At 63.6% G+C, this 22,176-nt stretch overlaps 2 protein-coding genes across 3 annotated transcripts; both read left to right on the top strand.

The window, feature by feature from the left end:
- Nucleotides 1-1,027: 1,027 nt before the first annotated feature.
- Nucleotides 1,028-16,025, top strand: PAN2 (poly(A) specific ribonuclease subunit PAN2). Of its 2 annotated transcripts, none has more exons than XM_054004641.1 (26): nucleotides 1,028-1,097; nucleotides 2,308-2,594; nucleotides 4,812-4,981; nucleotides 5,189-5,309; nucleotides 5,680-5,757; nucleotides 5,850-6,117; nucleotides 7,112-7,454; nucleotides 8,321-8,417; nucleotides 8,887-9,006; nucleotides 9,131-9,250; nucleotides 9,324-9,452; nucleotides 9,579-9,778; nucleotides 10,133-10,275; nucleotides 10,536-10,642; nucleotides 11,002-11,100; nucleotides 11,515-11,591; nucleotides 12,106-12,247; nucleotides 12,420-12,557; nucleotides 13,141-13,200; nucleotides 13,278-13,368; nucleotides 13,448-13,605; nucleotides 13,710-13,853; nucleotides 14,458-14,637; nucleotides 14,751-14,844; nucleotides 14,925-15,122; nucleotides 15,774-16,025. In XM_054004641.1, the coding sequence occupies exons 2-26, from the start codon at nucleotides 2,322-2,324 to the stop codon at nucleotides 15,806-15,808; spliced, it is 3,585 nt and encodes a 1,194-aa protein (XP_053860616.1). In that variant the 5' UTR covers nucleotides 1,028-1,097; nucleotides 2,308-2,321; the 3' UTR covers nucleotides 15,809-16,025. The 2 variants fall into 2 exon arrangements, with proteins under 2 accessions (XP_053860616.1, XP_053860617.1); XM_054004642.1 differs by having other exon boundaries at nucleotides 10,136-10,275.
- A 969-nt stretch (nucleotides 16,026-16,994) lies between these two features.
- Nucleotides 16,995-21,474, top strand: CNPY2 (canopy FGF signaling regulator 2). Its single transcript, XM_054004675.1, has 6 exons — nucleotides 16,995-17,094; nucleotides 17,804-18,040; nucleotides 18,413-18,528; nucleotides 18,604-18,801; nucleotides 18,884-18,980; nucleotides 21,082-21,474. Exons 2-6 carry the CDS (start codon nucleotides 17,824-17,826, stop codon nucleotides 21,123-21,125), a joined length of 672 nt encoding a protein of 223 aa, XP_053860650.1. The 5' UTR covers nucleotides 16,995-17,094; nucleotides 17,804-17,823; the 3' UTR covers nucleotides 21,126-21,474.
- The last annotated feature ends 702 nt before the right edge of the window (nucleotides 21,475-22,176 follow it).

Raw genomic sequence — 22,176 nt, forward strand, 5'->3', positions numbered from 1 at the left:
CCCCGGCCTTCCCCGGCACCGGGCGCGCCGCGGGCACCGGGGCTGGGGCGGGGACACTGCCCGGAGTTCGGGACACTTGGGGACCTCGTGGGGCACTGAGGGACCCCGGGGGGTGCTGGAGGACAACGGGGACGGTGTGGGACAGGGTGGGACAGGGTGGGACACCGAGGGACATTGGGGGACACTGAGGGACACTGAAGGACAGTGAGGGACACCGGGGGACACTGAGGGACACTGAGGGACACCGTGGGTTGCCAGGAGAGTGCAAGGGACACTGAGGGACATTCGGGACACTGAGGGACCCAGTGGACACGGTGTGATACCAGGGGGCTGCGTGGGGCACTGGGGGGGTATTTGGGGACACTTTAGGATCCTGCGGGGTGCCAAGGACACGTTGGGACCTCGTCGGGCACCGTGGGACCCCGTGGGGTGGCAGAGGACACCGTGGGACAACGGGGGACATCGTGACATGCCAGGGGACAGCGAGGGACACTTGGGGACACTTTGGGATGCCGCGGGGTGCCAGGGGACAGCGGGGGACACTGAAGGGCATCTGGGGACACTTTGGGGACCCCACGGGGTGCCCGGGACATCGTGGGACCCCACTGCACGCTGTGGAGGAATGCCAAGGGACCGCGCGGGACACCGTGGGACACTTGGGGACACTTTGGGGACCCCGAGGGGTGCCAGACACCCGCGGGCACCGCGGGAAGCCCCGGGCTGCTCCGTGACGCACCGTAGGCTCTCATAGGTGACCGGGCACGCTGCGTGACACCCGTAGCACCCCACAGGCCGGCAGCGCCCGGGAGTCCGAGAGGTGCTCGGGGGTCCCGGGACTCCCCCCGGGGCTCCCCCGCCGCGAACCAGCCGATTGCAGCCTTTTTGTCCCGTGCGCCGCCCCGTCCCGCCGCGCCGCTTAGTCCCGCCCCCCTCGGGCGCTGATTGGCCGGCGGCCCGGGGCGGGCCCGGTTTACCGGGCAGGGGGCGCGGTTGCCGTAGCGACGGCGGGAGCGGCCCCGGCCCCGGCCCGGCCGCGGCGGCGCAGCGGGACGAGCCCGGGAGCGCGGCCCCGGCGCGGCTCTGCCCGCGGCGGCTCGGTAAGGGCGCGCGCGGCGGGCTGTGGGTGGCGGCTCCGAGCTCGGTGAGCGCGGCCGCTCGGGCCGGGCCCCCGCCGTGCCCCGCCCGGCACTGCGGCCGCTGATACCGCCGATCCCGCCGGCGCCTTCGGTGTGGGCCCGCGGTGATAAAGGCGGCGGGTGCGGAGCTGGCCCGAAGCCCCGGGGGTGGGGCGGGGCGGGGCCCGGTTTGGCTCCCCGGGAGGCTGCCCGGTGCTCAGAGACAGTGCCCGGTGCCCGGTGCCACCTGCTGGGTGCCCAGGGACTCCTGCCCGGTGTCCTGGGACCCCTGCCCGGTACTCAGGCACCTGTGCCCGGTGCCCAGAGATCCCTGCCCGGTGCCCAGGGAACGTCCCTCAGTGTCCCCAGGTGTCCCTGAGGGTCCCTCAGTGTCCTAAATGTCCCACAGTGTCCCTCGGTGTCCCTCACTGTCCCTGAGGGTCTCTCACTGTCCCTCAGTGTCCCTCAGTGTCCTAAATGTCCCTCAGTGTCCCTCGGTGTCCCCGGCTGTCCCTCAGTGTCCCCGGGTATCCCTGAGGGTCCCTCAGTGTCCCTCAGTGTCCCTGGGTGTCCCCGGGTGTCCCTGAGTGTCCCTCACTGTCCCTCAGTGTCCCTCAGTGTCCCTCAGTGTCCCTCACTGCCCCTCGGTGTCCCCAGCTGTCTCTGGGTGTCCCATAGTGTCCCTCAGTGTCCCTCGGTGTCCCCGGCTGTCCCTCAGTGTCCCCGGGTGTCCCTCAGTGTCCCTTGGTGTCCCTCAGTGTCCCTCAGTGTCCCTTGGTGTCCCCAGGTGTCCCTCACTGTCCCTCACTGGGTGTCCCCAGCTGTCTCTCAGTGTCCCAGGGTGTCCCTCAGTGTCCCTGAGGGTCTCTCACTGTCCCTCACTGTCCCTCAGTGTCCCCGGCTGTCCCTCACTGTCCCTCGGTGTCCCTTGATGTCCCTCAGTGTCCCTCACTGTCCCTCAGTGTCCGTCACTGTCCCTCGGTGTCCCCGGGTGTCCCTGAGGGTCTTTCACTGTCCCTCACTGTCCCTCACTGTCCCTCAGTGTCCCCGGCTGTCCCTCACTGTCCCTCGGTGTCCCTCAGTGTCCCTCACTGTCCCTCGGTGTCCCCGGGTGTCCCTGAGGGTCTTTCACTGTCCCTCGGTGTCCCCGGGTGTCCCTGAGCCGCCGCCCCGTTTCCCGTCCCCGCTGCAGGGCCGGGATCCACCATGAACTTCGAAGGGCTCGACCCCTCCCTGGCCGAGTTCGCGCCTCCCCTGCACCCCGCGCTGGAGCCGGTGCTGGACCCGCACCTGCCCCCCAGCCTGGTGGAGCTGGACCCCGAGGGGGTGTCCCTGGAGGGGCTCCCGGTGCCCGACCCGGTGCACCTGATGGAGGGCATGTACAGCGAGCTGCACACGGCCGTCTCCGAGGTCGGCGTGCCCGTCTCCGTGGCCCACTTCGACCTGCACGAGGAGATGCTGTGGGTCGGCAACCACGGCGTACGTGGGGAGGTGGTGGGAGGCTCTGGAGGGGTTTGGGCAGCTCTGGAGGGGTTTTGGGCAGCTCTGGAGGGGTTTGGGGAGCTCTGGAGGGGTTTGGGGAGGTCCTGGAGAGGTTCTGGGGAGCTCTGGAGGGGTTTTGGGCAGCTCTGGAGGGGTTTGGGGAGGTCCTGGAGAGGTTCTGGGGAGCTCTGGAGGGGTTTGGGGAGGTCCTGGAGAGGTTCTGGGGAGCTCTGGAGGGGTTTGGGGAGGTCCTGGAGAGGTTCTGGGGAGCTCTGGAGGAGTTTTGGGAAGGGTTTGGGAAGGTCTGGGGAGGATTTGGGATGGTTTTGGGAGGTTCTGGAGAGGTTTTGGGCAGCTCTGGAGGGGTTTTGGGCAGCTCTGGAGGGGTTTTGGGGAGCTCTGGAGGGGTTTTGGGCAGCTCTGGAGGGGTTTGGGAAGCTCTGGAGAGGTTTTGGGAAAGGTTTGGGAAGGTCTGGAGAGGATTTGGGATGGTTTTGGGAGGTTCTGGAGAGGTTTTGAGCAGCTCTGGAGGGGTTTTTGGGAGCTCTGGGGAGGTTTTGGGATGGTTTTGGGAAGGTCTGGAGAGGTTTTGGAAAGGTCTAGAGAGATTTAGAAAAGGTTTTGGGGAGCTCTGGAGGGGTTTTGGGGAGCTCTGGAGGGGTTTTGGGAAGGTCTGGAGAGGTTTGGGGGAGGTTTTGGGAAGCTCTGGGAAGGTTTTGGGGTTTGGTGGAGTCGTGGGATGGAAAGGGAGAAGAAAACTCATCCAGTGATGCCTGGAGAGGTTCCCTAGAACAGAGGCTAGCCAGAGTTGAAGGATAAATGAAATTATTTATTGAAAAGCCTTCAAAGGTGCACCTTGGGCAGTGCAGGAGCTCGCAGAGCCCACACCCAGGTGGGATGAAAACCCACAAGATTTTCAGCCAGATAAAAGTTTGGTCTATTTGCATATCAGAGTTTAATTGTCCAATTACACCTTCAAGTAATTCAGTCCCATTCCCCCAGTTTGCTCCCCCCAATTCACTTTTTGTTTGCATTTTTCAGGGCCTGAGACAGTCAGGTGTCCTTGAGTGTCAGGCCTAGAGAGGAACTGTTTTGTCTGAGTAAAAAAGCAGCTGACAGGCTGTGAAGTTTTAGAGTTACACCCTAAAGCAGTCACTGATCTGGAAAATAAAAAACTCAAACTTAATTTGAGTTAAAACTCAAAATTAACATCACCTGTTCCACCGCCCTGCCATGGCCTCCCACCAGCCCAGCCTGCTCCATCCAACCTGGCCTTGCACACTCCCAAGGATTGGGAATCTTCTGGGAAATCCATTCCAGCACCTCAGAGGGAGGGGTTTCTTCCCAAAATCCTGTCTAACCCCACCTTGTGTCACTGTGGAGCCGTTCTCCCCTGTCCTGGTGCTCCTTGCTGATGTCCCAAGTCCATCTCCAGCTCTCTTGGAGCCCCTTTAGCCACAGGAAGGACTCCAAGGTTTCCACACTCATCCCATTCCTTGTCCTTCCACTACCCCAGGGTGCTCCCAGCCCTGTCCAACCTGGCCCTGGACACTTCCAGGGGCAACCACAGCTTCTCTGCGAGATCCATTCCAACACCTCACCATCCTCCCAGGGAGGAATTTCACCCCTCTGTCCCATCTAAATCTCCTCTTTTGGTTTAAAACTTTTCCCCTTTGATCTGTCCTTGTAAATTCTCGGAGCACAAACCTCTCACTGCTTTCCCTATCACTGCTGTGGGGTCGTGTGGGGATTTTTTATTTATCCAGGGAAAAGCCTGAGCTGCTTCTCTGGTTTGGAGCACCCAGGAGTGCCAGGAATGCTCCCATAACCTGGAAAAGCCTAACCCATAACCTGGGGTTATGGGGTTAATGGGTTTTGGGGTTAATGAGTTATAGTGTTATGGGTTATGGGAAAACCTCCATAACCTGGATCTGACAGAGGGTGAAGTGAGGCTTGGCTGTGTCACACCCACTGGGACACGGGGTTGTGACATCCCTGTCCCCTCTGCTTTCAGGGCTCAGGGGATGTCTTGGGACTTTTTATTTATCCAGGGAAAAGCCTGAGCTGCCTTCCCCGGTTTGGAGCACCCAGGAGTGCCAGGAATGCCCCCATAACCTGGAAAATCCAGGATCTGGCAGAGGATGAAGCGAGGCTTGGCTGTGTCACACCCACCAGGACAGGGGGTTGTGACATCCCTGTCCCCTCTGCTTCCAGGGCCACGCCACCTCCTTCTTCGGGCCCACGCTGGAGCGCTACTCCTCCTTCCAGGTGAACAGCAGCGACGACATCCGCCAGATCCAGAGCCTGGAGAACGGCGTCCTCTTCCTCACCAAAACCAACCTCAAGTACCTGTCCCGGGGCGGCCTCATCATTTTCGACTACCTGTGAGTGCTCCTGGCCCCTCCAGCCCTTCCCTGATCCCTCCAGGGGCTGGGCAGGGTCTCAGGGGTCTCAGGGGTGTCAGGGCTATCAGGGTGTAAAAGGGGTGTCAGGGTCTCAGGGCTGTCAGATTCTCAGGGGTCTCAGGAGTCTCAGGGGTCTCTGGGGTCTCTGGGGTCTCAGGGGTCTCAGGGTGTCCTGCCTGTCCCCAGCATGGATGAATCCGAGGACATGCACAGCCTCCTGCTGACGGACAACAACACCCTGCTGGTGGCCGGGCTGCAGAACCACGTCCTGGAGATGGACCTCAACACTGTCCAGGAGACGCAGAAGGTGTGGCAGGGCCAGGGGCTGCTCCCTGGAGCTTTGCTCTGGGATTTTTCTCTGCTCATCCCTGCTCTTCCCTGCTCTCATCCCTGCTCTTCCCTGCTCTCATCCCTGCTCTTCCCTGCTCATCTCTGCTTTCTTTCCTGATCATCTCTGCTCTCTTCCCTGCTCTTCCCTGCTCTCTTCCTTGTTCTTTCCTGCTCTTCCCTGCTCGTATACCTGCTCTCATCCCTGCCCACTCCTGTTCTTCCCTGCCCATCCCTCCTCTTCCCTGCTCTCATCCCTCCTCTTCCCTGCTCTCATCCCTGCTCATCCCTGCTCTTCCCTGCTCATCCTTGCTCTCTGCTCATCCCTGCTCTTCCCACCTCTCTCCCAGTACACCGTGGAGGTGCCCGGCATCACCATCATGAGGCAATCCAACCGCTTCTTCTTCTGCGGGCACACCTCGGGCAAGGTAACGCCTGTGCAGGGGGGGAAATCCCAGAATTTGGGCTCTTCCCAGAGCTCCAGAGGCTGGGTGGCCACGGCCAGGACGTCCCCTCGCAGGTGTCCCTGCGTGACCTGCGCACCTTCGTGGTGGAGCACGAGTTCGACGCCCACTCCGGGAGCTTGTCGGACTTCGACGTGCACGGCAACCTGCTGGTGACCTGTGGCTTCTCCAGCCGCATGAACGGCCTGGCCTGCGACCGCTTCCTCAAGGTCTACGACCTGCGCATGATGAGGGCCACCACCCCCCTGCAGGTCCACATCGACCCCTTCTTCCTCCGCTTCATCCCCACCTACACCTCCCGCCTGGCCATCATCTCCCAGACAGGTGCGGGGAGCTCCGGTCACGCTGTGGGTGACGCTTCCATCGAGGTTTAAGAATTCTCTACGAATCCATTTGCCACATGTGGGGACGGTCCTGGTGTCCCCAAGTTCAGGGTTGGGTCCTGTGGGATTCAGGCTGGAGCAGAGGAGGATGAGGGGAGAGCTCACAACTTCCTCACTTTGCTTTCTGGGATGGTGACAGGACCCGAGGGAATGGCTGGAGCTGTGTCAGAAGGGGTTTAGATGGGATTTTGGGAAAAGATTCTTCCTCCAGAGGGTGGTTGGGCACTGAACAGGCTCTTGGTCATGGTCCCAGGGCTGCCAGAGCTCCAAGAGTGTCTGGGCAGTGCTCTCAGGCACAGGGTGGGATTTTGGAGCGTTCTGTGCAAGGACAGGAGTTGGACTTTCATCCCTGTGGGTCTCTTGCAGCTCAGGGTATTCCATGATTCCAGAGACCAGAGAGTGTTTGGACAATGCTCTCAAGTCCTTAACGCTCTCAGGTGTTGGGATTTGGGGATTTGAGGAATTTTTGGGTGGACAGGAGTTGGACTTCAACCCTTGGAGGGTTCCTTTTAGCTGAGGATATTTCATAATTCCATAGGCCAGGGAGTGTTTGGACAGTGCTCTCAGGTGTTGGGATTTGGGGACTGGGGAGTTTTTGGGGTCCTGTGCTGGGCCAGGAGTTGGACTCAGTGATCCTTGTGAGTTTTTCTTCAGCTCAGGATATTCCATCACTTGAGAGGTCAGGGAGTGTTTGGACAATGCTCTCAGGTGTCGGGATTTGGGGACTGGAGAAGTTTTGGGCTTGTCCTACTCAGGACCAGGAGCTGAACTTTGATCCTTGTGGGTCCCTTCCCACTCAGGACATTCCACGACGCTTGTCCACGTGCTGTTGTCCCACGTCCAGCCACTTCCAGTGGCGTGACACCTGCGTGCCACCACATCCTGACTCCCAGCCACCCCCAATGCCACATTGCCCCACTTTTCCCTCCCCCCAGGCCAGTGCCAGTTCTGCGAGCCCACCGGGCTGGCCAACCCCGCCGACATCTTCCACGTCAACACCGTGGGGCCGCTCATCATGACCTTTGATGTGTCAGCCAGCAAGCAGGCGCTGGCCTTCGGCGACTCCGAGGGCTGCGTCCACCTCTGGGCCGACTCCCCGGAGGTCACTTTCAACGCCTACTCCCGGGAGACCGACTTTGCCCTGCCCTGCATGGTGGACACGCTGCCACACCTGGACTGGAACCAGGACCTGGTGCCGCTGTCGCTGATCCCGGTGCCGCTGACCAGCGACGCGCTGCTCTCCGACTGGCCGGCCGCCAACTCCGCCCCGGCGCCGCGGTAATTCCCTAATCCCCGGTGAAAGAACACGGGAAAGGCTGCCTCTGGAGAGTCCCTCTCTTTCCTCAAGCCTGGAGTGGCTACCTAGAACAGAGGATAGAGGAAATGAAAAGCAGGTGCTTATTGAAGGCCTTCAATAGGTGCACCTTGGGCGGTCAAAGCCTCCCAGAGGCTACGCCCAAGATGTTGGTCATGAGTTTTTCACACTTTTATAAGTTTGGTGTGTTTACATACCAGGAGTTAATCCTCCAATTACAGCCTCAGGTAATGGAGTTATTTACTCCAATTACAGCCTCAGGTAATGGAGTTATTTACTCCAATTACAGCCTCAGGTAGTGGAGTTACTTACTCCAAGTTTGCCCCCCCTCAATTCGCTGTTGTTTACATCTCTGGGAGCTTGAGATAGTCAGGTGTCCTTGAGTTTCAGAGAGGAATTGTTTCATTTAAATAAAATGGAAGAACAGCAGGCTGTGGAGTTGTAGAGTTACACACTAAAGCAGTACAGGGTCTGAAAAATAGAAAAGCTAAATCCTAAGGCATCATTCCTGCTTGCCTGTGAAACACCAGATGAGTTCCCTGCAGTGAAGGTGTGACTGGGCAGGTGTGAGGATGCTGGGACATGGTCCAACCTCCCTCCCTCCCACTCCCAGTGGGATCCTGGCTCTGCTCTGCCCCTGTGGGATCTCCTTTTCCCTCTTCCTACCCCCAGCACCCCCGTGCTCAGCGCTGCTGCCCCAGCACGTCCCTCGTTGGGATGGGAAATGAACGTGGGGAGGGGGGAACGCTCAGGACCACCCTCAGGGTGGGTCTCTGAGCACCCCCTGGGTGGGTGGGAGATGCTGCTCTGAGTCAGGGGGTGTTTCCAGGCGAGCCCCCCCGGTGGATCCCGAGATCCTGCGCACCATGAAGAAGGTGGGATTCATCGGCTACGCCCCAAACCCCAGGACCAAGCTCCGTAACCAGGTACCCACTCCCAGGAGGGGATTTTGGGAGGGTGGAGCTCTGCAGCCTGGGAGGGGATGGAGCTCTCTGCGTGCTGAGGGATCCCCGAGGTTCCAGGACAAGAGGTGGAATTCCCTTGGGATGGTGCAGGTGTAGTTTGGAGGTGGCAGCTTCTCCTGAGCAGAGAAAGGGATGGACTTTTCCCAGTTCCATCCCTCCGTGGCTCTGTGGGCAGGGGAGGTCTGAGCTGTTGGGAGATTCATGGCACGTCCCTCACCCTTGGGAAAACACTGCCCTGTGCTTTCCCAGAGTGACAAATCCCTGCGAGCAGGAAGGTGTGGAGGCCTCGTGCAGGTCCAGGGAGGGCCCCACTCCAATCTGGTGGATCCCTTTGCTCATTCAGGGAGGCAGGAAAGCCCGGGAGTTGCTTGTGGGGTTTCTCCCCACCTCAGGGTTCAGCTGCTCACCCCTTCTCTCTCCCTGCTCGAAGATTCCTTACCGGTTAAAGGAGATGGACAACGAGTTTGACAACTTCAGCCAAGTCCCCGAGTCCCCGATCGGGCGTGAGGAGGAGCCACACCTCTACAGGGTGGCCAAGAAGTACAGGAAGGTGGTGGCCTTGGGGGGCTGCCCCGGGCACGGTGGGGAAAAGGCTCTGTGGGGAGCACCGGGGGTCCCACGGGGGTCCCGTGGCGTGGGGAGGTGTTTGTTTCACCTGCCACGTCTCTGCTCAGGTCACCATCAAATACTCCAAGCTGGGGCTGGAGGATTTTGACTTCAAGCATTACAACAAGACGCTGTTTGCGGGGCTGGAGCCTCACATTCCCAACGCCTACTGCAACTGCATGATCCAGGTGGGAGCTGCCCCAGTCCCACCCAGACCTCTGTGGCCCCCCAGAGCCCCCCTGACTGCTGGCTCTCTACCAGGTGCTGTATTTCCTGGAGCCAGTCCGCTGCCTGGTCCAGAACCACCTGTGCCAGAAGGAATTCTGCCTGGGCTGCGAGCTGGGCTTGCTCTTCCACATGCTGGACCTGTCCCGAGGAGACCCCTGCCAGGTCCGTGCTGGGCTGGGCTGCCCAGGAGGGTCATGAGGCTGGCAGAGGAAAGGGAGTGGTGCTGGGCAGGCAGATGGAAACTCCTGTCACTTGACCTCGGTGACATTGCTCTTGCTCCATCCCCAGGGAAGCAACTTTCTGCGGGCTTTCCGCACGATCCCGGAGGCGTCGGCGCTGGGTTTGATCCTGGCAGACTCAGACGAGGCCACGGGGAAGGTGAACCTGGGGCGGCTGATTCAGAGCTGGAACCGTTTCATCCTGACTCAGCTGCACCAGGAAACCCAGGAGCAGGAGGGACCCCAGGCCTACCGGGGGGCTGGCAGCAGGTGAGGCCCTGGCATGGGGATGGGACAGGGAATGAGCCAGCTGGGGAGGGGGACTGGTCACCAGAGACCCCACCCATCCCTCGGGAAGTTTTCTTGCCACTCATGCCCTGAGGGACTCATTAGAGCTGCAGCTCCCCTCATATTTGAACCCTGTGCTGAACCTCTGCCCTCCTAAAACCTGTTTGGAGGCTTGAGGCTTTACAGAGGACACCAGCTGAGGGGCTTGGAAGGTTGGGACTGCTCAGATGGCTGATTCCCCGAAATCTGCTGGAATTTGGGAGCTGGCCCTGTGCAGCCTGAGCTGTGGGTCCCCAGCTTAGGGATCTCTGCTGATCCCAGTGCTGTTTTTTCCAGCAGCTTTGGCTCCTCGGGGGACTCTGTCATCGGGCAGCTGTTCAGCTGTGAGATGGAGAACTGCAGCATGTGCCGCTGTGGGAAGGAGACTGTCCGTGTGTCCTCCACGCTGCTCTTCACCCTCTCCTACCCCGACAGCACGGGTAACAGCAGGGCCCAGCCCCCTCAGCTGGGTGGGGTTTGTTATCCACGATTTTTCCAGCTGGAACACACCCACAGCCAGGAGCTGCCTCAGCTCCAGGGGTGGGTTTCCAACCAGCCCAGCTTTTGGCTTCAGAAAGATACTTTTGGGGCTTGACCTTCTGGCTGGTGGTTGCGAGGAAAACCCCAGAGGTTTGGCTGAGCTCAGCTGGTCAAGGTTTGTGTGTTGGGGAGGTGACGTTATTCTCCTTTCTCCCTCCAGAAAAACCAGCCAAGGATTACGAGTTCGCTCAAATTTTAAAGCGCAGCATCTGCTTGGAGCAGAACACGCAAGCCTGGTGTGAGAACTGTGAGAAATACCAGCCCACGGTGAGCCTGGCATGGGGGGACAGGCACGAGGGGCTGTGGGACACGGGCCCAAGGGGGGCAGTTTCTCCTTGAGTCACCAGGGAACCTCCTGAGCAGATGCCAGAGATTCGGTTCCTGGCCTGGCTGGCAGCCGTGGGGTATTTCCTGGGCTCTGTGAATTCCTCTCGCAGGGGCAAGGATTCAGCAGGGAGAAACAACCCCCCAGGAGCTGCTGGAGCAGCTCTGTTGTCCTGGAAGTGCCCCCAGGACTGCAGCCAGGCAGGGGAGGAAGCGCTGCAGGCCAAGGCATTGGCGGATGTCCCAAATCCCGCTCGGAGCCTCTCCAAGGCTCTCATTCCCATCTCCCCCTCTCCCTGCAGGTGCAGACCCGGAACATCCGCTGCCTGCCAGACGTGCTGGTCATTAACTGTGAGGTGAACAGCTCCAAGGAGGCAGATTTCTGGAAGACACAGGCTGAGGTGGGGGAGACACTCCGGGGCCGGTTGTCCCGGCACGCGGGGGTTGCGGTGCCCGGCCCCGCCGAGGTTTTCACTCTGCTCTCGCTGTCTCTGGCCTCTCTCCCTCCACCTGAGCCATGCTCACAGAGGACCTGGTGCAGTTGGGTCATGCCTGGGGCATGGTCCGTGCCCGTGGAGTTGGAAAAGACGAGATCTCCTGGCGTGGCAGAGCTGAAGGGACTGCAGGAGTGACTTTGTCCTTCCCCCGCCCCCTCTGAGAGCACCAAGGCAGTGACCTTGGGACATCGGGTTTCCCTTGCTTTTTCCCTGTCACCAATGTTAATATCCCTGTCTTTTCCCTGTTCCTGGCCTGGCTGTCACCCACAGGGCTGGCCTGTCACCGTGTGCTGACGCTTGCCTGTGTTTCGTTGCCAGTATTCCTTTCAGAAAGCCATGATGAAGAGAGGAGGCTTTGACATCACCAAGGGAAAGGAGATCTCTCTTGGAGAGTGGTAGGTGACTGTGCAGGAGGAATTTCTTCATGGAAAGAGTTTAGACCTGCCCAGGGAGGTGGCGGAGTCACCATCCCTGGAGGTGTCCAAGGAATGACTGGATGTGGCACTCTGGTCTGGGTGACAAGGTGGGGATTGGCCAGAGGTTGGACTTGATGGCCTTGGAAAGCTTTTCCAACCTCAAGGATTCTGGGATTCTTTTCCTGGGGTGGCATCTCTGAGCAGTGACACCTCCTGAGTGATTCTCTGGGCTATTTCTCATGTAAATAATGCTAATTTGATAACCTGCCTGTCTGAGGCTGCACCACATCCCCTTTGTCACCCACCTCGTGCCCCTTTTGTAACTGACAAAAGCCCCAAAACCACATTGGCTGAGCACCTCTCCCAGAGTCCTGCTCCAGGCAGCTCCAGCTTCCCACAGAAATGTCAGGAATCGGCTGGAGAGCAGGTGGGTGGGAGTCCTGGCCTGGGTGACATCTCCCTCCAGCTCAGCTTTCCATGATTCCCCATGCAGGAAGGATCTGGGAAACCCTGACACAGGGCATTCATATCCTTCCGTGGAGGAACTGAAGAACATTTGGATCCCTCACGCCATCAAGATGAGGTTGACCAAGAGCAAAGAGCTCGACGTGAGCAACTGGAGCGAGACTGATGAGGTAAAGTGACAGAATCGCCGTGGGTGAAGTGACAGAGGCACGTGGGGCTGTGGGAGCAGAGCTGCCTCAGAACCACTTTCTGCTGAGAGATGATGAGGAGATAACTCAGGGGAGCACGGAAATGTCTGGGCTGGTGGTTTGGGGGCTCGGACGTTCCCGGTTCCTCCCGCAGCTGAGCCCGACGGACGACCCCGAGTCCGTGTACATCTACGACCTCATGGCCACCGTTGTCCACATCCTGGATTCCCGCACCGGGGGCAGCCTGGTGGGGCACATCAAGGTGGGAGAGACCTACCACCAGCGGAAGGAGGTGAGACCCTGCGGGACCCCCACGGTACCCACTGGCTCCCGGGAGCCCCCCGAGGGGGATCTGTCATTCCCGGGTCTCTCAGCCAAGTGTGGAGGGTTTGGCTGAACGTGCCAAGAGCTGCTGGGGCCCCTCACGGGGAGGGAAGGGTTCTTCCCTCTTCCCACACCCACTCAGGCTGGTTCCTCCTGGCCACGGGCACCGTGCCAGCTTGTCCTCGTACTTCCAGGTAAGGGCAGGGACGTCATCTCCCTTCCCGAGGAAAGGGCTGGTCTGGGCAGTCCTGGTTTCTGCTGGAGATGCCCAAGGCAGGAATTCCCAGAGTGTGTCAAGGCTCCATCCCTGTCTCTTATCTCTTGCATCTCCCTGGAGTTTTGCTCGGGAGCTGGGCAGAGCCCGGAGCCCGTCCAGCCCAATCCTTTCTCGTCCTCTGTCACCACCCAGGGCAGCAGGGATTTCCCCACCGTGTCCCAGGAAGGGCGGGGGTTCCCACATGGCGCCGTCACACCCTCCTTTCCCTGGTAACTGGGCAGAGGAGTCACTCTCTGGCCTGGGGGGGCCCCTAAGGCTGTGCCTTTCCCCCCAGGGAGTCACACACCAGCAGTGGTACCTCTTCAATGACTTCCTCATCGAGCCCGTGGACAAGGTGAGCGCCGAGGTGACACCGTGGCCACCCCCGTGGAGCCACCCGGGCTTCCCCTGACCGTCCCCCATCCCCTGCAGTGCGAGGCTGTGCAGTTTGACATGAGCTGGAAGGTGCCAGCCATCCTCTACTACGCCCGGAGGAACCTCAACTCCAAGTACAACCTCGTCAGTGAGTGCCCGGCGTGGAAGTGGCGGCGGGGCCGGCGCCGCCGCGGCACCGCTGAGCTCCTTCCCCTTTCCCTGCGCAGTCAAGAACCCCATCGAGGCCAGTGTCCTGCTGGCCGAGGCCTCGCTGGCCCGCAAGCAGCGCAAGTGCCACGCCACCTTCATCCCCCTCATGCTGAACGAGATGCCCCAGGCCGGAGACCTGGTGGGGCTGGACGCCGAGTTCGTCACGCTGAACGAGGTGGGGGAGCCCTGGGGCTGGGGACAGAGGGGACAGGGGGGTCAGGGCACAGGGATGGCCCCTCTGGGGCTGTTGGTCACCACGTGTCCCGTCCTTGGTGGCAGGAGGAGGCTGAGCTGCGCAGTGATGGCACCAAGTCCACCATCAAGCCCAGCCAGATGTCGGTGGCCCGGATCACCTGCGTGCGTGGGCAGGGCCCCAACGAGGGCGTCCCCTTCATCGATGACTACATCTCCACCCAGGAACAGGTATGGGGGCCCACCTGGCCTCACGCAGCTCCCCAGGCCCCTAGGAGGGACATGGGCCTGCTCTACAGGTGACAGTGACCTCACGTGGGCCCCTGTGTTCTCCATGATGACCTCACTTGGACACCTGGCTGTTCTCCATGGTGACCTCATCTGGGCACCTGTGTTTTCCATGGTGACCTCATCTGGGTGCCTGTGTTCTTCATGATGACCTCACCTGGACACCTGAGTGCTCCCCATGAACTCCTCTGTCCTCTATGGTGACCATATTTGGACACCTGGGTGCTCCCCATGGACACCTGGATGCACCCCATGGACACCTGGCTGTTCTCCAGGGACTCCTTTGTCCCCTTTGGTGACCTTACCTGGACTCCTGTGTTCTCCATGGTGACCTCACTCGGACATCCACCCACCTGGGTGCTGACCATGAACACCTGGGTGTTCCTCTGTGTCCTCTGTGGTGACCTCACCTGAACTCCCATGTCCTCACCTGGACACCTCTGTGCTCCATGGTCACCTGGGGCTGTTGTCCTGCAACAACCAGAACTGGGGAGGGGGCAGAGCCCCTGGGCCCTGCAGCCCCCTCCAGGTGCCCTGGTCTCCACAGGTGGTGGATTACCTGACCCAGTACTCCGGGATCAAGCCAGGAGACCTGGATGCCAAGATCTCCTCCAAGCACCTGACCACCCTCAAATCCACTTACCTGAAGCTGCGTTTCCTCATCGACGTGGGCGTCAAGTTCGTGGGCCACGGGCTGCAGAAGGACTTCCGTGTCATCAACCTGATGGTGACGGCCTGACCCCCTCCCTGGCCACGGTGGGGGGCTGGGGTGGGGCTGGGAGGGGTCGGGCCGGGTCCCTGCCCCCCTGCCCCGGCAGCAGGACGCTGTCCCCTCCCCAGGTGCCCAAGGACCAGGTGATCGACACCGTGTACCTGTTCCACATCCCGAGGAAGAGGATGATCTCCCTGCGCTTCCTCGCCTGGTACTTCCTGGGTCGGTAACCGAGCTCTGGGATCCGGGAAGGCGTGGAGCCCCCCGAGGGTCCCCCCGCTGAGCCAGGGGTGTCCCCACAGACCTGAAGATCCAGGGGGAGACTCACGACAGCATCGAGGACGCGCGGACGGCGCTGCAGCTCTACCGCAAGTACCTGGAGCTGAGCCCGCAGGGCTCGGAGCCCGAGGAGTTCCGGAAGGTGCTCAAGGGGCTCTACGAGAAGGGCCGCAAGCTGGACTGGAAGGTGCCCGAGCCCGACAGCCAGAGCAGCCCCAAGCGTAAGATGTCACCGCCGACCCCTCCCCGTGTCCCCTGTCCCCTCCCCGTGTCCCCTGTCCCCTCCCCGTGCCCCTCTCACCCCGGTGTCCCTTCTCACCCCACCGTGTCCCCGCAGACGGGGCCGCGTTCCCCCCTGTCCCCTCTTCCCCCTCCCTATGTCCCCTCTTACCCCCATGTCCCCTCTCCCCTCCCCGTGTCCCCTCTCCTCCCGGTGTCCCCTCTCCCCCCAGTGTCCCTTCTCCGTGTCCCCTCTACCCCTGCCATGTCCCCTCTCCTCCCGGTGTCCCCTCTCACCCTTGTGTCCCCTCTCCCCCGGGTGTCCCCTCTCCCTCGGGTGTCCCCTCTCCTCCCGGTGTTCCTTCTCCGTGTCCCCTCTCCCCCCGGTGTCCCCTCTCCTCCCGGTGTCCCTTCTCCGTGTCCCCTCTCCTCCCGGTGTCCCCTCTCCCTCGGGTGTCCCCTCTCCTCCTGGTGTCCCTGCTCCGTGTCCCCTCTCCCCCCGGTGTCCCCTCTCCCCCCGGTGTCCCCTCTACCCCCGGTGTCCCCTCTCCCTCGGGTGTCCCCTCTCCTCCTGGTGTCCCCTCTCCCCCCGGTGTCCCTTCTCCGTGTCCCCTCTCACCCCCGTGTCCCCTCTCCCCCCGGTGTCCCCGCAGACGGGGCCGTGTTCCCCCCGGTGCTGGCCCTGTGACCGGAGCCGCCGCGAGGAGCAGCGCCGGGAGAGGCGATCACGCGTGGAACTGGAACCAGCAGCGGGGCCGGGGCTGTCCCCGACCCGCCCGACCCCCACCCCGGGCCCGGCGCCCCGGGGCTCCCCTTTCCCTGCCGGTACCGGGAAGCACTGCCCTCCCTCGCCCCGCTCGCCCGCCGGACCGGGCGCCCTCATAAAGCAGCCTCGGACCCCCGTGCGAGCGTGTCCTCCTTGGCTCCGGGGGGCGGGACCGGCACCGGGACCGGGGGCACGGCGGTGCCGGGACTGGGGCCGGGAGCGCGGCACGGAGGAGCCGGACCGGAACCGGGACAGGACGGGAAGTCCGGGACCGGGCACAGAGCAAGAAGCGGGGCTGGCACCGGGGACAGGGCAGGAATGACCGGGACCGGGGCTGGGAGCGGGGACATGGTGCAGCGGAGCCAGTCCGGGGCTGGCACCGGGGATACGGCAGGGACCGGATTCGGAACGGGACCAGCACCGGGGTACGGCGGGACGGACCCGGGCCCGGGCACAGACGAGGCTGGCACCGGGAATACGGCAGGGACCGGATTCGGAACGGGACCAGCACTGGGGCACGGCGGGACGGACCGGGACCGGACCGGGAGCACGGCAGGACGGACCCGACCCAGGTTCGGTCCGGGGCTCAGACCGGGGGCACGGCGGGACGGACCGGGACCGGACCGGGAGCACGGCAGGACGGACCCGGCCCAGGTTCGGTCCGGGGCTCAGACCGGGGGCACGGCGGGACGGACCGGGACCGGACCGGGAGCACGGCAGGACGGACCCGGCCCAGGTTCGGTCCGGGGCTCAGACCGGGGGCACGGCGGGACGGACCCGACCCAGGTTCGGTCCGGGGCTCAGACCGGGGGCACGGCGGGACGGTGACGGTCCCGGCCCCGGTCCCGGCGGAGGCGTGGCCAGACCGGTCCAGTGGGCGGGGTCACTCTAGCCCCCGCCCACTCGGGGCCGAGCGCCACGCGGCCGGGCCCTGGCAACGGCGGGGCCCTCGGTACCCGTCCCGGGCTGCCCGCGGCGCCGCCTGCTCGCGGGACGGCCCCGCCGCGGCCCGAGGAGCCGCCCCTGCCGGTCTGACCGGTCCGACCGGCTCTGCCGCTCGGCCCGGCTCGTCCGCCGCCCGCTCCGAGCGGCCGTGACCCGCGGTGGTGCGGGCCGGGGCGGGCGCGCCGGGACCGGCGGCGCCGCGGGCAGTCCCGGGGCAGCCGGTCGGTGTGAGGGGCGGTGGGAGCGGGACGGGAGAGCGGCCGGTACGGGGGGCGCAGGACGGGGGGGCTCGGCCCGGGCCCGGGGCTCGGGATGGGGGCCCGGGATGAGGGGGCTTCGGGGGAGGCGCTGGGCTCGGCCCTGGGGGCGAAGGGCTCCATAGGGGGCTGTGGGGCATCCCGGAGGGGAGGGGGCTCTGTGGGGGCGGCTGAGCGCTGCCCTATAGGGGAGGGGGCTCTGTAGGGTCTCCGTGCTCCTGTGGAGGAGGAGCATCTGTGGGACCTCTGGGCTCTGCTCTGTAGGGGAGGGGTCCCTGTAGGGGCTTTGGGCTGTGCCCTATAGGGGAGGGGTCCCTGTAGGGGCTCCGGGCTCTGCCCTATAGGGGAGGGGTCCCTGTAGGGACTCCGGGCTCTGCCCTATAGGGGAGGGGTCCCTGTAGGGGCTCCGGGCTCTGCCCTATAGGGGAGGGGTCCCTGTAGGGACTCCGGGCTCTGCCCTATAGGGGAGGGGTCCCTGTAGGGGCTTTGGGCTGTGCCCTATAGGGGAGGGGTCCCTGTAGGGGCTCCGGGCTCTGCCCTATAGGGGAGGGGTCCCTGTGGGGTCCAGCGGCACTAACGGGACTCAGAGCGGACCGGGAAGGGGAACGCCCTGGATGAAGCCTTGAGGAGAGCCGGGCTCTGCAGGGAACGGGGGTCCCGGAGGGGTGGGACGAGGTGTGGGGACAGCGCTGCTGGAGCTGCCCCGCGCCCGCAGGTGACAGCGGAGCCCTGAGGATGCGGGGCCGGATCCCGGGAATCTGCGGAGCCCTGAGGATGCGGGGCCGGATCCCGGGAATCTGCGGAGCCCTGAGGATGCGGGGCCGGATCCCGGGAATCTGCGGAGCCCTGAGGATGCGGGGCCGGATCCCGGCCCTGCTCGGCCTGGCCCTGGCCTTGGCATCGCTGCTGCCCACGGCCGGAGCGCGCCGGAGCCAGGACCTGCACTGCGGAGGTGTGGGGGGACACGGGGGACAAGGGGGGGACAGTGTGGGACACGGGGGACCGGATGGGACAGGGGGAACAGTGGGGACAGGGCAGGACAGGTGGGAAAGGGGGAAAAGGGAGCACAGGGACATGGGGACAGGATGGGACAGGGACAGAGGAGACAGCAAGGCAGGCCAGGGTGGTGGCACAGGGCTTGGGGGTGTCCACTGGGTCCAGCTGGACCCCCAATGTCCAGAGGGACAGGCTGAGGGTCTCCAGGCCATGGGGACTCCTCCCCGCACGCCCTCCATCCCAGTGTGCCCCAGTCACACCAGTCTGGCTCTGGGCAGCCACAGGAGCACCCGTGCCAGGTGTCCCATGTCACCGTGTCCCCTCGCAGCCTGCAGGGCGCTGGTGGACGAGCTGGAGTGGGAGATCGCCCAGGTGGATCCCAGAAAAACCATCCAGATGGGCTCGTTCCGCATCAACCCCGACGGCAGCCAGTCGGTGGTGGAGGTGAGGCCTCTCCCGGGGTCCCCGCTCCCGGCGCCGCTCCCGGGGGACCCCGCTGACCCCTGCCCGGGCCCGCAGGTGCCGTACGCTCGGTCCGAGGCGCACCTGACGGAGCTGCTGGAGCGCGTGTGCGAGAAGATGAAGGAGTACGGCGAGAAGGCGGACCCGGCCACGCACCGCAAGAGCTACGTCCGCGTCATCTCCCACGACGGCACCAAGATGGACCTTTCCGGGGTCAAGTTCGACGGGGATGTCACCTCCAGCCTGAAATTCGCGGTGGGTGAGGGGACGGGGAGGGGGGCGTGGGTGGGACGGGGGCTCCCGGGGGCTGGCGGTGTCACCGGTGTCACCGTTGCAGTGCGAGAGCATCGCTGAGGAGTACGAGGACGAGCTCATCGAGTTTCTGTCGCACGAGGCTGAGAACGTCAAGGACCGGCTCTGCAGCAAGAGGACGGGTGAGACTGGGGGGCATGGGGGGCTCTGCTTCTGCTCCTGGGGACGTGGCTGCTCCGCTGGTGCCGAGCTGAGCCGAGCTGAAATGAGCTGAGCTGAGCCGAGCTGAAATGAGCTGAGCTGAGCCAAGCTGAGCCGAGCTGAGCTGAGCTGAGCCGAGCCGAGCTGAGATGCCAGCCCAGAGCAGGGGCTGTTCCTGAGGGTCTTTGCTGCTCTCCCAGGGGGTCTCTCCTGCTCCATCACTGCTGGGATGGGAGGAGATGCCAGCCCAGAGCAGGGGCTGTCTGGAGTCTGTGCTGTTCCAGAGGCTGAAGCTGCTCTGTTGGTGCTGGGATGGGAGGAGATGCTGGCCCAGAGCAGGGGCTGTCCCTGGGGATCTTTACTGCTGTCCCAGGGGGTTTCTCCTGCTCTTCCAGGGGTCTCTCCTGCTCTGTCAGTGCTGGGATGGAAGGAAATGCTGGCCCAGAGTAGGGTCAGTCCCTGGGGATCTTTCCTGCAGTTCCAGGGAGTTTCTCCTGCTGTTCCAGGGGCTGTATCTGCTCCATTGGTGCTGGGATGGGATTTGGGGCTGTCCCAGGGGGTCTCGGCTGCTCCATCACTGCTCTTAGCCCAGAGCAGGGGCTGTTCCTGGGGGTCTTTGCTGCTGTTCCAGGGGTCGTGGCTGCTCTGTTGGTGCTGGGATGGGATTTTCTGCCAGCCCAAAGCTGGGGCTGTCCCAGGGGGTCTCTCCTGCTCTTCTGGGGGTCTCTCCTGGTGTTCCAGGGGTCGTGGCTGCTCTGTTGGTGCTGGGATGGGGTTTTCTGCCAGCCTGAGGCAGGGAGGAGCTGCAAGTTCTTCCCCAAATCCCAGCACCCCATTGCAGAGCCCAGACCCTGCTGGCACTGGGGTTGTTTTGGGATGCTGGGGCCGAGCCAGGGCAGCTGCTGTGCTGACTCTGTGGCCTCTCCTGGCGCATCCAATGGCCCTGTCCCATTCTGGGGCTATTTCCAGCTCAGAAACACCCAGGTCAGGGCACAGTGTGACCTTTGGGCCACTGCAGTCCTGGACGGGGCCCTGGACGGGGCCAGGGCAGGTCCCTTTGTACCTGGCACAGCCATCAGGGCAATGCTCTGCCCCAGGGGGTCCTGAGGGTCTCCACAGCTGCTCCTGGGGCTCTTCCTGCAGCGTGGGGGCCGGAGCAGGGACAGGCCAGGCTGTGGCTGTGTCCAAACAGCCACATTTGTCATTAACCACAGGATAAAGGCGGGGAAATGCCGCTGGCCCCGGCTCAGGTCACAGCAGGGACCAGCAGGGACCGGTCCTGGGAGGGGACAGGGCAGCAGGGGGAGTCCCACGGGGCTCTGATGTGTCCTGAGGGTCCCAAAGGGCTCCAGCACTGAGGGTCCCACAGGGCTGCTGTGTCCTGGGGGTCCCATGGGGCTCCAACACATCCTGGGGGTCCCACAAAGCTGCCTTGTCCTGGGGGTCCCAAAGGGTCTGGTGCATCCTGAGGGTCCCATGGAGCTCTGATGTGTCCTGAGGGTCCCACAGGGTTGTCATATCCTGGGGATCTTGTGGGGCCTCTGCATCCAGAGGGTCCCACAGGGCTCCAGCACTGAGGGTCCCACAGGGCTGCCATCTCCTGGGGGTCCCATGGGGCTCCAACACATCCTGGGGGTCCCACAGGGTTCTGATGTGTCCTGAGGGTCCCACAGGGCTGCCTTCTCCTGGGGGTCCCAAAGGGTCTGGTGCATCCTGAGGGTCCCATGGAGCTCCGACACCTCCTGGGGGTGCCACAGGGGTCTGGTGCATCCTGAGGGTCCCACAAGGCTCGGATGTGACCCAAGGGTCCCACAGGGCTGCCGTGTCCTGGGGGTCTCCTGGGGGGTCCCACGGGGCTCCAACACATCCTGGGAGTCCCACAGGGCTCAGATGTGACCCAAGGGTCCCACAAAGCTGTCGTGTCCTGGGGTTCTCCTGGTGCATCCAGAGGGTCCCACGGGGCTGTGGCCACGGGAGGTCCCACGGCTTTGTCCCATCCCTGGAGTCCCATGGAGCTCCAGCACACCCCAAAACTTCCATCGGGCTCCAGCACACCCCGATTGTCCCCCGTTGTCCCCGCAGACCTGTGTGACCACGCGCTCCACATCCCGCACGACGAGCTGTGACTGCCTCCGGAGCAGGGACCGGGACAGCGCCGGGACCCACCGGGACGGCCCCGGGACCCACCGGGATGGCCCCGGGACAGACGGATCCGCCGGGACCTCCACGGCTCCGGAGCTGCTGCCTCGCCCCGTGCGGAGCTCCCGTCCTATTTATTCCCCGTCCGGGGCCACCGGGACGGCCACGGGGCCGGGGCCACGTCCTCGCTCCTGCCGGGACATTTCAGGGACATTCCTGCCCCGCTGCCGGGGGACACGGGGGACACACCGGGGCTCAGCCCCCGCGGGGTGGGGGTTTGGGGACCCCCCCTCCCTTTTGCAGGCAATAAAGGGGCCGTGGGCCCACCCGAGGGCAGCTCTGGTCCGGTGTGGAGTGGGGTGGGGTGGGGGACAGCAGTGTCCCCACATGTCCCCGGTGGCTCGAGTGCCCTCGAGGGCAGCGTTCACCCCCTCGTGGCTCGGCTGGTCAGCCCATGGCTCTGTGTCACCCCAAGTCACCCACTGCAGGGGCACCATGGGGGTCTGGCCACCCCGTGTCACCCCGTGTCACCTCATGTCATCCACCGTGGGGGTGCTGGCTCTCAGCTGTCACCCGGTGTCACCCCACCCGCCCCCCCCCCCCCCCCCGCTGAAAGGGCTCTGTGAGGGTTGTGGCCTCTCTGCCGTGGCCTGTGTCACCTCATGTCACCTGGCCAAGGGACAGGAGCAGCAGGAGGGCTCTGCCCCTCTTCTGGCACCCGCCACCCCATGGTGTCACTCCACTGTGTCACCCCATGTCCCTCGGCTGTGTCACCCGTTGCACCAGGGGCCAGCAGGACAGTGCCCTGGGCTCAGCGGGGGTGGTGACGTCACCACCGAGCCTCATGCCACATCCTATCACCTCAAGCCACTGTGGCCACATACAGGATGACGTCATGGGCTCCCGTGACCTCATACAGCCCGCCCGAGCGCCTGGTGACGTCACGGGGTTGCCCCCCCGCCCCCGCAGCCGAACCCCACCGAGACACCGGCGCGGCCGCAGGGATGACACCAGACCATGACGTCACGCACTGCGGCC

This window comes from Vidua macroura, unplaced genomic scaffold, assembly GCF_024509145.1.
Source record: "Vidua macroura isolate BioBank_ID:100142 unplaced genomic scaffold, ASM2450914v1 whyUn_scaffold_107, whole genome shotgun sequence".
NCBI lineage: Eukaryota > Metazoa > Chordata > Aves > Passeriformes > Viduidae > Vidua > Vidua macroura.

Excerpts from the sequence above, each read along its gene's own strand:
- PAN2 (XM_054004641.1), top strand. The coding sequence starts at position 2,322 with ATGAACTTCGAAGGGCTCGACCCCTCCCTGGCCGAGTTCGCGCCTCCC. Across the intron at positions 9,251-9,323 it reads ACTGCAACTGCATGATCCAG|GTGCTGTATTTCCTGGAGCC; the intron begins GTGGGAGCTGCC and ends GCTCTCTACCAG. Across the intron at positions 13,854-14,457 it reads ACATCTCCACCCAGGAACAG|GTGGTGGATTACCTGACCCA; the intron begins GTATGGGGGCCC and ends TGGTCTCCACAG.
- CNPY2 (XM_054004675.1), top strand. The coding sequence starts at position 17,824 with ATGCGGGGCCGGATCCCGGGAATCTGCGGAGCCCTGAGGATGCGGGGC. Across the intron at positions 18,041-18,412 it reads CCAGGACCTGCACTGCGGAG|CCTGCAGGGCGCTGGTGGAC; the intron begins GTGTGGGGGGAC and ends GTCCCCTCGCAG. Across the intron at positions 18,981-21,081 it reads GCTCTGCAGCAAGAGGACGG|ACCTGTGTGACCACGCGCTC; the intron begins GTGAGACTGGGG and ends TTGTCCCCGCAG.